We start from the raw sequence: 13016 nt of genomic DNA, 5'->3' as shown, positions 1-13016 counted from the left end.
CCCTGCTGAAAGCATCTCCATACCTGTCCTGTGGCAATGTTCCTCCAGCCAGATGAACAACTGTAGGATAAATATCCATAAGACTCGTAGGTTCGTCAATAACTGTGCCTGCAGGTAACACTTTTGGCCACCTAAATACTCCTGGCACACGAATCCCTCCTTCCCAGCCTCCCATGCCTTTTCCACCTACAGTGAAATGAATCAACATATGACAGTTCAGAGGCAAACACAAATCTCTTCATTGGCTTGTTGCATTTGAAAGTACAGAAGAAGATGCAGTAATACCCTACTTATCCAACAGATTTGACTCTTCATTTGCATTAGACTTCACATACTTTAGAACGCCTCAAAATGTGACATACAACTCATCCAAACTTAGAAAGATAGGGAGAGGCAATATGTATTTTAACTTTGACAACAGGTGAGGGTAGGAATAATAAATCTACCTTTGAAAACCTATGTTCAGCAACAATAAAACAGCTTCAACCTTCTGTTATCCTCCATTTCATGGTTTGCCTACATTCACCTGTGTTATTGAAGAGCTTCCCAGCAAAAGAAAAGAGGAAAAACTAGAAAATGGAAGGACTAACTAGACTGAAGAAATACTTGATATTCTCTTTAAACCTACACAAGACTTACTAATTAGTACCTTATTTTAAAAAACAGCCAAAAAAACCCCACTTCTCTTTATAGCCATGGATTCCCTTCAAAATATGTGTCCTTAACATTTATATTTCCATATGCTTTATGCAACTCTTCATTTTTTGAAATGGAGATTTGGACCTGACTTTCCCAAAGCTTAATGCAACAGCTTTTAACTCAGAAATAAAAAATCTGAACCTATGAAATTATACCATATACGCTTTACTTCAAATGACAGGAAAACATCTTTTATCAACTTGCTACTAACAGAAACTAACTTAATAAAGCATCCTGATGCTGGGTGTATGAAGACAATATTTACCTAACTCCAAAAGCAGAAACCTGTTTTAATTCATATATTTACAAGGGGGTTGGAGTAGATGACCTTAAAAGTTACTTTCCAACCCAAAGATTCTATGATTCAACATAGAGAAGTCATTATCTTTGTTAGATCTCATCAGGCTTATGAATCAGTCTTAGTACCCACAGAGAAGCACTTTCTCAAGTAAAAGTAGGGAGTGAGATGGAGGATGAACAGACTAACTGAAAGCCCTTCCCTAAGGGCCAGCAATCTCCACTGCTCAGCAGCAGAATATCTACCTCATGTGAGCCAAAATTCCATGTCTTTGACCTTTGCTGTGCCCTGTAAAGCAGCTCAAGAAGGTTTTGAAATGGAAGAAACCTGTTTTAGGAAAGTAAAAACATCAGCTGGGAGCAATGATTTCTGGAACGTAATGAGAAAAAGAAACAAGCAAATCAGGAAACAGTCCTGCTGTGGAGTGAGGAAAAGAGAGAGAGAGAGGAGCATAGAGCAGGAGGGAGAGAGAGCGAGGTGTCCCATCCCACTCAGGGGGGCCCAGGGTAGGTAATTTTAGTGATCCTCTGAATGATAAATAAGAGCAGTGACAACTACTTTTTTGAGGTCTGGGGGTGCTGGTTGACAGCCGGCTGAACATGAGCCAGTGGTGTGCTCAGGTGGTCAAGAAGGCCAACAGCGTCCTGGCCTGTATCAGAAAGTCGTGCCCCTGTACTCGGCACTGGTGAGGCCGCACCTTGAATCCTGTGTTCAGTTTTGGGCCCCTCACTACAAGAAGGATGCTGAGGTGCTGGAGCGTGTCCAGAGAAGGGCAACGAAGCCGGTGAGGGGTCAGGAGCACAAGTCTTATGAGGAGCAGCTGAGGGAATTGGGGTTGGTTGGTCTGGAGATGAGGAGGCTGAGGGGAGACCTTATCGCTCTCTACAACTACCTGAAAGGGGGTTGTGGCGACGAGGGTGTTGGTCTCTTCTCCCAAGTAAACAGCAATAGGACAAGAAGAAATGGCCTCAAGTTGCGCCAGGGGAGGTTTAGATTGGGTAATAAAGAAGTTTTTCCTATGGAGAGAGTGGTCAAACATTGGAACAGGCTGCCCTGGGAGGGGGAAGTGTTCAAAAAAACGTGTGGATGTGGCACTTCGGGACATTGATTAGTGGGCATGGTGGTGTTGGGTTGAAGGTTGGACTTGATGGTCTTGAAGGTCTTTTCCACCCTTAATGATTCTGTGAGGTAGTTATTTACATTTTATTAACAGGGAGAGAGGAGGGAGAAAAGGAATCACCACCCCGGGGTCCAGCGTAGTCGTAGTCGTCTTAGTGTCAGAGTGGTTGAGCGCATACATGCTAATGCCAGAGGCAAACCTGTGGCTTTATATAGTCTGTTTCTATCAAGTAACACCCCTTAGTTCACGCACATTCTAACCTTCTAGAACCTTTGTATAATGGGAGGGGGAGCTGAGAGGGTCTCGGGTGGTTGAGCCCCTCCCATCCTTCCTCCTCTGGGGAAGACTCCTCACACTCTGACCCTGCTCCAGCATGGGGTCCCTCCCATGGGAGACAGTCCTACATGGACCTCTGCAACATGGGTTCTTCCCACTGGCTGCAGTTCTTGATGAACTGCTCCAGCCTGGGTTCCTTCTACCAGGTGCCGTCCTTCAGGAACAGACTGCTCCAGCGTGTGACCCCACAGGGGACACAAATCCTTCCATCAAACCTGTCCGGGTGCCGTCCTTCAGGAACAGACTGCTCCGGCATGTGTCCCCCGTGGGGTCACAAATCCTTCCATCAAACCTCGTCCAGCGTGGGGTCCTCCCTCCACAGGGCCACAGGTCCTGCCCAGGAGCTTGCTCCAGCACGGGCTTCCCATGGTGTCACAGCCTCCTTTGGGCATCTCCTTGCTCCAGTGTGGGGTCCTCCCTGGGCTGCAGGTGGAGATCTGCTCCGGGAGTTAACAGATGATTGGCCTTTTGATGCACCAGTTGCTTTTGAGGTGGTTCGGAGAAGCACACCAACCCACCTCACAAGGACCTGTGCTATCTCCATCGCTTGGACAACCGGTTTCACAACACCTGTGCACTCTCTGCAGTCACGTATCTCTCAAGAACAATGTTTGAGACATGACCAGTCCTTCATCTGAGAGATCAGCTCATCACACGAGGGGAAGAGAGAAATCAAGTGAGAATGAGCAAGAGCATGAAGGAGGAAGAGAGCATTAGAGAGCCAAAGAGAAAGAGTTCAATATAGGGAACTATCACATTTTTTCCAGCACCTGTTACTTGAGAACACTAAATAACTTATAGGTATCAAGCTAGATGATACTTTTGTCAAGGAGATGTGTAATAATGCTTGCACTTTACTGAAAGAAAAGCTGAGTTTAAGATTAAAGCACCTCTGTATGTCACCTATATTTCAAGCTAAAAAATACACCTCATTGCAGCCTTGATAACTTCAGCCAAGCAAATTCATTATGTTTCCAATTTTAACGTTCACGTAAAGTCGTAGTCTTTTCCCTACCTTTATAAATACCATTCCAACCACCTAGCTGGGCAGATCCATCCTGAGCCTCCAAGTGTCCTCCATGATCAGAGGCAAAGTATGTGAATGTATGATTTGTCAAACCTTCTTTGTCAAGCAAATCCAGAATTTTGCCTTAAATTTAAGAGAGACAGCAAAGTTCCTATTAACCAATTAGCAGGATCAAGCCACATTTATAATTCAATAATAATCTTTTGCAATGTCCTATGAAACGTTTTCAATAGTTTAGATTTCTGTAGGTATTTTGGCCTTATTAGTTTTCCTGCTTTACAATACACAGGTCTGAAACAAATCCTTCATGAAGAATACTTACCCACCATCCAGTCCATTTCTTCCACATTGTCCCCATATAAACCATGACGGCTCTTCCCAAGAAATTTTGCTGTGGTAAAGAGGGGCGTGTGAACATGTAAGAAGGAAACAAAGAGGAGGAACGGTCCGTGCCTGTTTCTTAAAAACAAACAAAAAATAAAAATAATTTTTGTGGTGTGTTTGGACTGTTTTGAAAAGTTTCATATTCATCCATGCAAAGACACACACATTGGGTCTAGACTATAGCCACGTCTGGTATACCCCCATTGATCACAGTTCGCAGTTTTCTTTTTGCATGAAATGTGGGCAAGAAAGATCCTTTTCAGCCAGATTATTTTCAAATAATAATTTGATGCCTGTTTAAACAGGCATAGCATTTGGACAGTGCTTAAATGAAAGGTGCCTAACTCTGATGCCTTTTTAATTAAATGCAACTGGATACAGTCTCATATGTACTTTAATATTCCCATGGCTTTTCTAAGATGGCCACTTAAAATTTTCAGTATATTTGTTTTCACAAACTTTAAGAAAAGAATAGTTACTTTCCCTGTTTTACAGAAAGACACTTGATACACCGAAATATTATAGAAGGCTGTGCAGGCAGAACTTGAATCTAGAAAATGAATTATCTTGGCTTCCTTCTCATTCCAGAAAAATAGACTTAAAATGTTTTGATATTTTCACATGAAATACTTTTGTGCATCTCACACATTTTATCTAGGTGCTTTGTAGGGAAGAAGCGCAAATGAGGCTTGTAGAGTGAAGTGTAAAAATTAGCTGGTTAATCTTGGAGCAAATATAGTAATGAGAGACTACAGGGCATAGCAAAATGGTCATGTATCATTTAGTTAAAATCCGTCTCATTTACTGTAGCTTCCAATGTGAGACAGTTGCAATTAAAATTTAAGTGCATTTGGTTTCTAAATAGGGAACTTGGATATGAGTTTCAAAGCAGTTATTGTGATACAGCTATAGTTACTGAAGAAAAACATTCTAGTCCAAGTGCCCAGCACATCCTGGCCCCTTTAAAGAAAACTACAGACAATAATTTACCTTTTGATAAATGACACTGCCTCCTTCAGCATGAGGAAAGCTGTCCTCTCTAACCTCATTGGCTGCTCAGCGACATCGTGGTTCCTCATCAGGATGCAATTCCAATACTGCACAAAGCCATAACTGGAGTACCAAGAAATGAAGAAAAAGCCACCCGCCAAAGCAAACCAGGCAATTATCTTCCAGTGGATGGAAGTCAAACCAGTCAGTTTTCCGACAGTGAGAGTGAGCACAGCAAGAGTAATTATCTGACTGTAAAGCCAAAGCTTAGCTTGAAGGGTTACATCCAGCTCTGGAGGTTTGTTTTCTTGACAGTTGTTTAGAAGTGTGAAAGGCATACCATAAAAGTAGTCAAACCCATGATTTAGAGGATGATGACAATGATCATTGAAGGATTCACAGTTTACACCTTGATGCCACTTTCCTGAAGGTTTTAAAGCATGAAATAAATTAGAACATTGAGGTAGACACCTCAAAAGAAGCCCAAGGTAGAATCATCAGCATCTGTTTGGGAATTAGGTGAGTCATTCAATTTTTCAACAGAGTATCGACGCATTCTCCTTGTGCACAAGGATGCTGGGTGAAACCAGTGCCTGATCAGGTGCATGTCAGACCATAATGGGTGATCCCCAAACGGACATGGGATAAACAGAGAAATTTGTAAGATGCTCAGCTACTCAGCTAAGGCTCACATAAAGATGGGATTTCATTACCTTTCAATGAGGATCAGGGAATTAAGGTACTCTAACTTGCTGGCTGCTTTAGTACATTCCCTTCCTGACTTTCAATTGTTTACTTGCAACTTCATTTCAACATAATGTTACAAATTTACTGGAAGATCCGGTAAACCTTTGGCCAATGTTAACAGGTAGCTTGATCACCAGGCAGATGATTCCTCAGGCATGTCCCAACTCCATATGAAAAGGAGAAAAGGCTGTAAACCAACATTTCACTCTATCCCTGCCCAAAATAGAGCAAGTAGACAGACACTGTTGTCTGCTCAGAAGAATGTGCTGGATCAAAGGACCCTGAGGTTTGCTAGGTTATGTGATTGCCAAGGAATTACAGACACAGCCAGGAAGACTACAGTTCATTAGCTTGTGATTCAGTGCAGTCACATCTATTTCCAGCACTTAGAGATAACAATTAATTTGGCACAGCTGGCCCCAAACCCCCCAGCTTTAAGGGACACAGTGCTTACCCTATCTACCCATTTATGTGAAGGCATCCATTGCAGGAGCGCCTGTCACTTGACAGTAATAAAAGCAAATGAAAGGGAAAACTGAGACTTTGCCAGTTGATTTTACAGATACTTGGCAAAAGAACAATGATTCATTAATTTCAAGATTCGTTAATCTTGAAACTGTTGAGGTCTGACCGAAGTCACAGACAGGAAAGTGCTCTGGGGCAGTGTTTCCCTGACACCTTTGCTTTTTGGCTTCATCTGTATCATGCCTCTTTGGGACCTCACAACCTCATCTGAGAGACACTTGTGTTTCATCTTCTCCTTTGTGAGTACAAACTTTGTTCCTTTCTTTCCCTATCCTCTTTTGTTTCTCTGCCTCTTGCCTCCTAAAGGCAGGCGAAATACTTAGAGACATTGTTTTGTTTGGAAAAATCTCTACATGAACAGAAATCTCACAGTGAGCCAACCTTTGAAAAATCTTAGGCCACGTAAAACTAATGCTCACCCATTATAATCATGGGACAGTTTGAATTTCTTCCCATTTCAGGTGCCCCGTACAGGCATTAGCATTGTCTTAAAATTCTTTACAGTATTTTTAGTCTTCTTGCAAATAAGAGGGTTTTTCCCCCTCAAAATTTCGGAGAGGATTTGTATCTGTGACTAACTGATCATTTTGGGCAAATACAATCTCTAAATTCCCTTCATATAACTAATTCATTCTTCAGGGTCACACAGAAACATTTCCCCTTACCTATCAGTCCAGTGGTATAGCCTTGTTGCTGTAGCAGCCTGGCAAAAGTAGTTTCATTAGCAGGGAGCCCTCCCGAGCCGGCGTTCCACTGCAGCGCCCGGTACCTGTTGCTGGACGCCATCCCTGACAGAAACAGCTCCGGTCATTCCTGTGGGCCTCCCACTCTCTGCTGGTGGAGGCTGGGCTGCTCCTGCCACCCTCCATGCCAGGAGCTCAACCTGAAGCCAGCAGAGTTCCTCGCAAGACCTAAGACTGAGCATGTCTTGTAGGCTGTCACATCAGTGTGCCCAACTACTTCAGGCAGTCAAGAAGTTATATTTCAAAACAAGTACTGCTTAGCACCAGTTTTACCACCAAACTGAAATAAATCACTGGTGACAGTATATAGTAGGTTTTATTTTCTGCCTTTCTGAGTAACTGTGATAATTTAGTCTCTCTGCTCTTCACCTAAAATGAGAGATAACAGTTGCATTTCCCTATTCGGAGGGATGTTGCTTCATGTTAGGTAAGATACAGCTCACCCAACACACACTGATTTGCAAAAGTGCACTTCACTCTTGAAGTAGGCATCTAATTTTCCTATAAAGCACATAGTGAGAGTTGGATATCTATGAAGTCCTCCACAATGCACCTTGGGTAGGTGGGGAATGGATGCAACACTCAATTTTTCACTGGAGTTTTGTGACTTTCTGCACCGTGTCAGCAGTGAACTCACCTATTTGTCTTGGGAACCCCATTTCAAAGCCCTTACCTCTAACCATCACCATCAAGAGGAATTCCATCAGTTTGCCCTAGACTGTGCTGCAGTAAGGGAATGACAGATATTACTGATGTTGGCATCTCTCCATACCTATCTATTTTCACCTTATACAGCTCCCACATCTTATAAAGTCAGGCTAAAGACCCGTCAGCTGGTGAGGCAGTGGCTCCCATTCAGAAGTTACTTATAGAAAGTCTGAGCCTCTAGCAGTGCATCTTCTCTCTCAGGTTGAGGAAATGGCAGAAATCTCCCGTTCCAATACTTACCAGCTATTGTGGCACCTCAGAACCACACACAGAAATTTGTAATTAAAAATGGGCCCAACCTGATCTAATGGGGTATCTGCCAGTGAGAAAAGCTGCTCTGCTTGGAGTGCAAAGTGGAGCTGCAGCAATGTGCTGAGTAAGTTTCACTCCTCCTCTTGCCAGGCGGTCAATGTTCGGGGTCCTAAAAAACAGTTTCAAATTTAATAAAAGCAAAGTGTTCTGAAACTTATTTTAATAAATTGCCAAGAGCTAGAGCTTTTGATCAGTTCCTTAAAAAACCATCAAAGCTCTTCTTTACATACTCGAGGAACAGTAGTGTAACAAGCTTGATACAGCAGGTGAAGTGGGTTGTAGCCACTGGAGAATCCATTCTCAGGACACAGTCATAGAGTGCATTTGGCAACACTGAAAAGAAACCTAGGCATTGTTGGTACTGTTTAGTTTGAAAATAAAACTCAAATGGAAAGACCTATCTAAGAAAGGCTGACATTTTTCTATTTCAATTCTTCCAACAGCTCATTTTTGCCAGCACATTTGGACTCTAAATTTCAGAGTTCATTGAGCCAGAGAATCTTCCAGGGTGTCTGGAGCTCTTGGAACCAAAACTTTCTGTTCCACATTTTTAACACATGCTATTTATTTCATAATATGGCGATATCTTTACATTGTTACATTTGTATGGGAGCCTAAGCTCTCCCAGAAGAACAGACTACACCACCACAAAGAGTGAAAGAGGCCTCCCCACATCTTCACCACCAGCAGAGGAGAACAGTGGAGTTCCACAAGCACATTCCCATTTCTCTGCACAACCCCACCAACAACATGCAAGGAAGATGCACTCAGAACATGCCTACAAAATGTCTGTGTTCCACACGGAAGACATGAGTTGAGGCTTGTAGCACATGGTCCCAATGCCCATTCCATTCTGCTTCACCTTTTTAATTTTAAAGGGATGTAATGACTAGTTTTGAAGGCACATAATCATGTAATAACTTATGTGGGTCGGTCCACATGAGTCTGGATTGGAGTGTTTTGGAGGAGATGGTTTTGGAGGAGATGGCAAGCAAGTGGATGAGGGATTTTGGAAAAAAAGCTGGGTAGATAGAGAAAGGTTTAACTATACATGAAAAGGAACGAAGAAATTCATGCATAAGAAGGAAAGAAAACAGTAACTATAATAGCAAACAAAGTGGCTGGAGAGTTAACACAGAGGAGGGGGTGAGAGAAATTCACAGAAAGAACTTAGAAGAAAAAGTGAAGCTATGGCATTTTTTTTTGTTTCACTGCACACAGGCCCCAATCCTATGTGCATATATACAAATACTTAAATACACAATTACTAGAGCTTTGTATTATAAAATAAGGAATGTTCTTAATTTCTTAATTAGGTTTAATTGCCCAGGATAGGTGTTTCTATAGTGTTAGATATATTGTACTGAGAGACCTTTTACCTTATGGTGTTGTTCCCATAACAACCTATATCTCCAATGCCAAGATCATCGGCCAGAAACAGAAGTATATTCGGTTTAGAGTCCATAGCTGCACTTGAGCCAAATGTGTTCCAGAATAAACATGAAGTTAGTGCCATTAGGATGCACCTCCTGAAACGCAACAAAACAACTTTTTACATATGTGACGTGTAAGGGTTGGAGAGTGGTGGGAGCCCTCTGGCAGCAGGTCTGAAGCATGAAACACAAAATAGTGAGAAACTTCATTTCCCAGCCCCAATTTCAGTGGGAAGGAGGAGGACAGAGTTTTACTGGTTCTATTTCTTCCATCTCTACTAGCTAGATCACTCTGGCCAGACAGGCTGCAGTAGCCTTTCTACAGCCCAAGGAGCAAGGACCTAAGTGAAGGCTGTCACCTTATTCATTTGGCCCAGGAATTTTCATCTTGAATCAGTTGCATAGATTTAAAAATTTATCAAAGAGTTCAAAGGGCTGAGAAAAAATTGTGCTTCTAATATTCATAGATTCTATGAAAATTCAGGTTATGTTCCCAAGTCACTCTGGCATTTTTTGAATATGTTATCTCCAGTGAACAAAGCAGTTTTAATTATATTTGGAAGGGAAGTGGGAAAAACCTAAACAAACTCTCCCCTGCAACTCAAGAGCACTTGGACTTGAAGCTATCTCCTCCACTGCCATTCCAAGATGCCAGCCAGGCCCCATGCCAGTGTCAACTATATTTAATATCTGCAGGAAACAGAATTTACATTTTTGCATATACATACCATGCTTTTTACATAAATATGCCTAGAACATTTGAAGCTATGCGTTCCTCCAAGTAAGTATTGCTGATCAATAGTCTTAAAACCTAATCCTGGATTGATTTTTCACTTGGACAGTTATCACTGCAATATGTACTAATTTTGCAGGACATGGGGCAGCAGCAACTCTCTAGCACAGACTGAGAAATCTCCCACAAATCATTCCAGGATTTGTAGTTTTGATGTGAAAAATCTTGTATACAAAAACATGTTTTTGAATGAACAAGTAATCATCACCTCTAATAAGCAAACACCACACAGGACTTTCTGTAAACATGACTGTGAACTCCCATTTGTAAATAAGTAACCAGTGGCTATGAGGACTGAATCATCCAAGAGCAAAGTTCCAGCTGTTTGTTTTTTTTTTTTTTTTTTGGTTGTTGGGTTTGGTTTTTGGTTTTTTTTTTTTTTTACATTCTACTAGTAAGTTACAACAGTGATTTATGGAATTGTGGTGAAACTTTGCCTTAGAAGCACTGTGGGTAATTTCCATCTCTATACTTTGTTTGCTTATTTTAAGAAGTATTTTCTATTTACTAATGTTGCTCTCCTAAGAGTTACAGGGCATTATACTGGTGCAATGAATCCTTTCAGAGCCCTAATACATTCAGTTAGAGCTGCAGGGGGAAGATCTCTAAAAGACCCTGGAAATAAGCAGCTCCCACCAGCCCATTTCAGTCACTTGGGCATTCTTCTTTCCAAACTGGGGACAACAGTAGTGCTCCCCACCTCTTTCTTACATGAAAAAAAAGGAAAAGATGGAAATAAGCAGCTCCCACCAGCCCATTTCATCACAGGGCATTCTTCTTTCCAAACTGGGGACAAGAGTAGTGCTCCCCACCTCTTTCTTACATTAAAAAAAAAGGAAAAGAAAAAAAAAGCAAATGATGAAATCTGTTTTTACTGATGTCTGCAGCCTCATCCAAGCACTTTTTGTTTTCTCATGGTGTTAAGTACTGGATATTTGCTGATCCCTGTGGTAATCCTGCTTGCGGATTAAGATGGGGTCAAGGACAAATTCCATCTCAGGTAACCTACTGCTTATAGTTCCAAGTCTGTATCCTAAGTTGTTATGTAGCATTACATTATACTAAAGTAACCATGCTTAGAGCCCAAAGTGATCATCTTTCAGCAAGACATGGAGGAAGAGTTCCAGAATGTTTAGTCACTAAACACTGATAAATCTCGAAAGCAACAGAGCTGAAAGGAAGTAGAACATAAAATATACATATAGATACATATTTTTCTCTCTCTATATATAAACATTTTCAGACTTACCTAGAAAGCTGTTTATGGAAATGATAATGTTAGAGGCATAGCCAGAGAATTCCATTTAGGAGACAGATCTCATTGTTTAAAAATCATGAAGTCATTAAATAAGTACATAGTTAAGATGGTCCTAAAAATCATTTGGCAGCCAGTATTACTAAGGGGTTTTCCAACATCTGCTTAATGAATCAGGTAAGTTCAAAGCATTAGGAAAATACAGGCCACTATTTACATAACTTTTGTTTACAAGACTTAATATGGGTTTACACCATAGTCGTGCTCCCATTGACAGTGATCTTCTGAGGACAGGTTAGAAACCATTGGCACAGGTAAATCAGGTGTTGGAAAAAAACAACTAAACTATATTTGTTTATATTTGGTGCCTGTACTTGCCTTAGAATTATTTTCTAAGGTGATACTGCTGTGCTTAGTGCATACCCAGAGAATTACAGCATTACAAGATTATAGCATGCTCAAGAAACCTAGTTCTCCTACAAGATTTCACAGGGAAGTTATATCTGTGTAGGACCCTGGCACCGTAGACTACTTCTCTAAGGGCTTGTACAAAGGGAGAGACAACCTTAGAACAGTGTGGGGTGACAGTCAGGGAGGAATTAAAAAAGGGGGGGAGAGGGGAGGAGAGAACAATGATGACAATTTTTAAGAGAGTTGAATTTCTTACATGGGAGTGAGGAAGGGAACAACAAAGATTTAAAGCAAGCAAAGCATCAGGAAAAATTACTCATTTGAGGCCAGCGTTTCTTGAGGGGAAAAAAAGCCGTTCAGTTCAAACAATGCAATTTTAATTCTGCGAAGTAGAAACAAATACATGTAGGGAAGAGCCAGAAATCTGTTCACCTGATTAGAATGGCAACAATGGCTGTGGAAGGTAGTGGTGCAATCATGTCCTGGTAGGCAGCGATCCTGAAAATAAGTTCAGTTTATAGTAAGCAACAAATTGAGCACAATAACGAGTGTGATGTTGGAGGATAAAGAGAGCTCAATCAATCCTTCTATCTCTGTATAAAAGAGGGACTAGTGAGATTATTTTACCTCAAAGACAAAACTATTGATGGGATCAAACTGTGTACTGACCGAAACCAGACTATTTTCAAAGTGAAGTTTGAGAATTGGAGAGGGGGCAGAAGACCACATGTAAACAATTCAAGAGTGGGGAAAGAGAACAAGAGCTCAACAAAGAGGGCAGTAAAAGGTTAATTAGTGCATAAATTCACAGGGAGAAAACATGGGTCTTAGAAAGCTCATCAACTTTGCTGAGACAGAGCCAGTATTTGGAAGGCAAAGTCAGACAAGTAGAGCATGCATTTTCTGCAAGTAAGGCGGCTTATTATTCAATCGTGTTTCCAAGTAGAATGCCGTATGATCATGATTGTGTACCTTAAGTGGAAGAAAGAAAAGTATCGTAAAGAAACATAAGTTATGGGATTCCCCATAGCAGGCAGTCAGCTGAAATTTAACAGTTCACAGTAAACATGAGCGCAACAATCTGATATAAACTCCACAGTATTTTTCCCAGCAGCTGCCTCATGAGATCTCTTTTTCTAAGCTACCTAAAGGAGCTCAATCAAAACTAATTTTAAGACTCTTACCTAAAGAGTTAAAATAACCTGCAGAAAACGGCCCTCGACTTGAAGAAGCTG

The 13016-nt window shown here is 41.4% G+C and overlaps 1 protein-coding gene across 1 annotated transcript in view; it reads right to left on the bottom strand.

The window, feature by feature from the left end:
* LOC104628432 (arylsulfatase D-like) overlaps positions 1-12260 on the bottom strand; it is a 13968-nt gene extending 1708 nt beyond the window's left edge. The window contains exons 1-8 of the mRNA XM_010297041.1: positions 12214-12260; positions 9269-9418; positions 7877-7998; positions 6792-6914; positions 4855-5278; positions 3803-3939; positions 3469-3603; positions 24-186 (exon numbers count right to left, since the gene is read on the bottom strand). Of these exons, the coding sequence (XP_010295343.1) occupies positions 24-186; positions 3469-3603; positions 3803-3939; positions 4855-5278; positions 6792-6914; positions 7877-7998; positions 9269-9418; positions 12214-12260 (1301 nt within the window). The remainder of the gene's footprint in view (positions 1-23; positions 187-3468; positions 3604-3802; positions 3940-4854; positions 5279-6791; positions 6915-7876; positions 7999-9268; positions 9419-12213) is intronic.
* Between the last annotated feature and the right edge of the window lie 756 nt (positions 12261-13016).

Source organism: Phaethon lepturus, unplaced genomic scaffold (assembly GCF_000687285.1).
Source record: "Phaethon lepturus isolate BGI_N335 unplaced genomic scaffold, ASM68728v1 scaffold2860, whole genome shotgun sequence".
In the NCBI taxonomy this organism is placed as follows: Eukaryota; Metazoa; Chordata; class Aves; order Phaethontiformes; family Phaethontidae; genus Phaethon; species Phaethon lepturus.
This window is presented reverse-complemented; position numbering and strand designations above follow the sequence as displayed.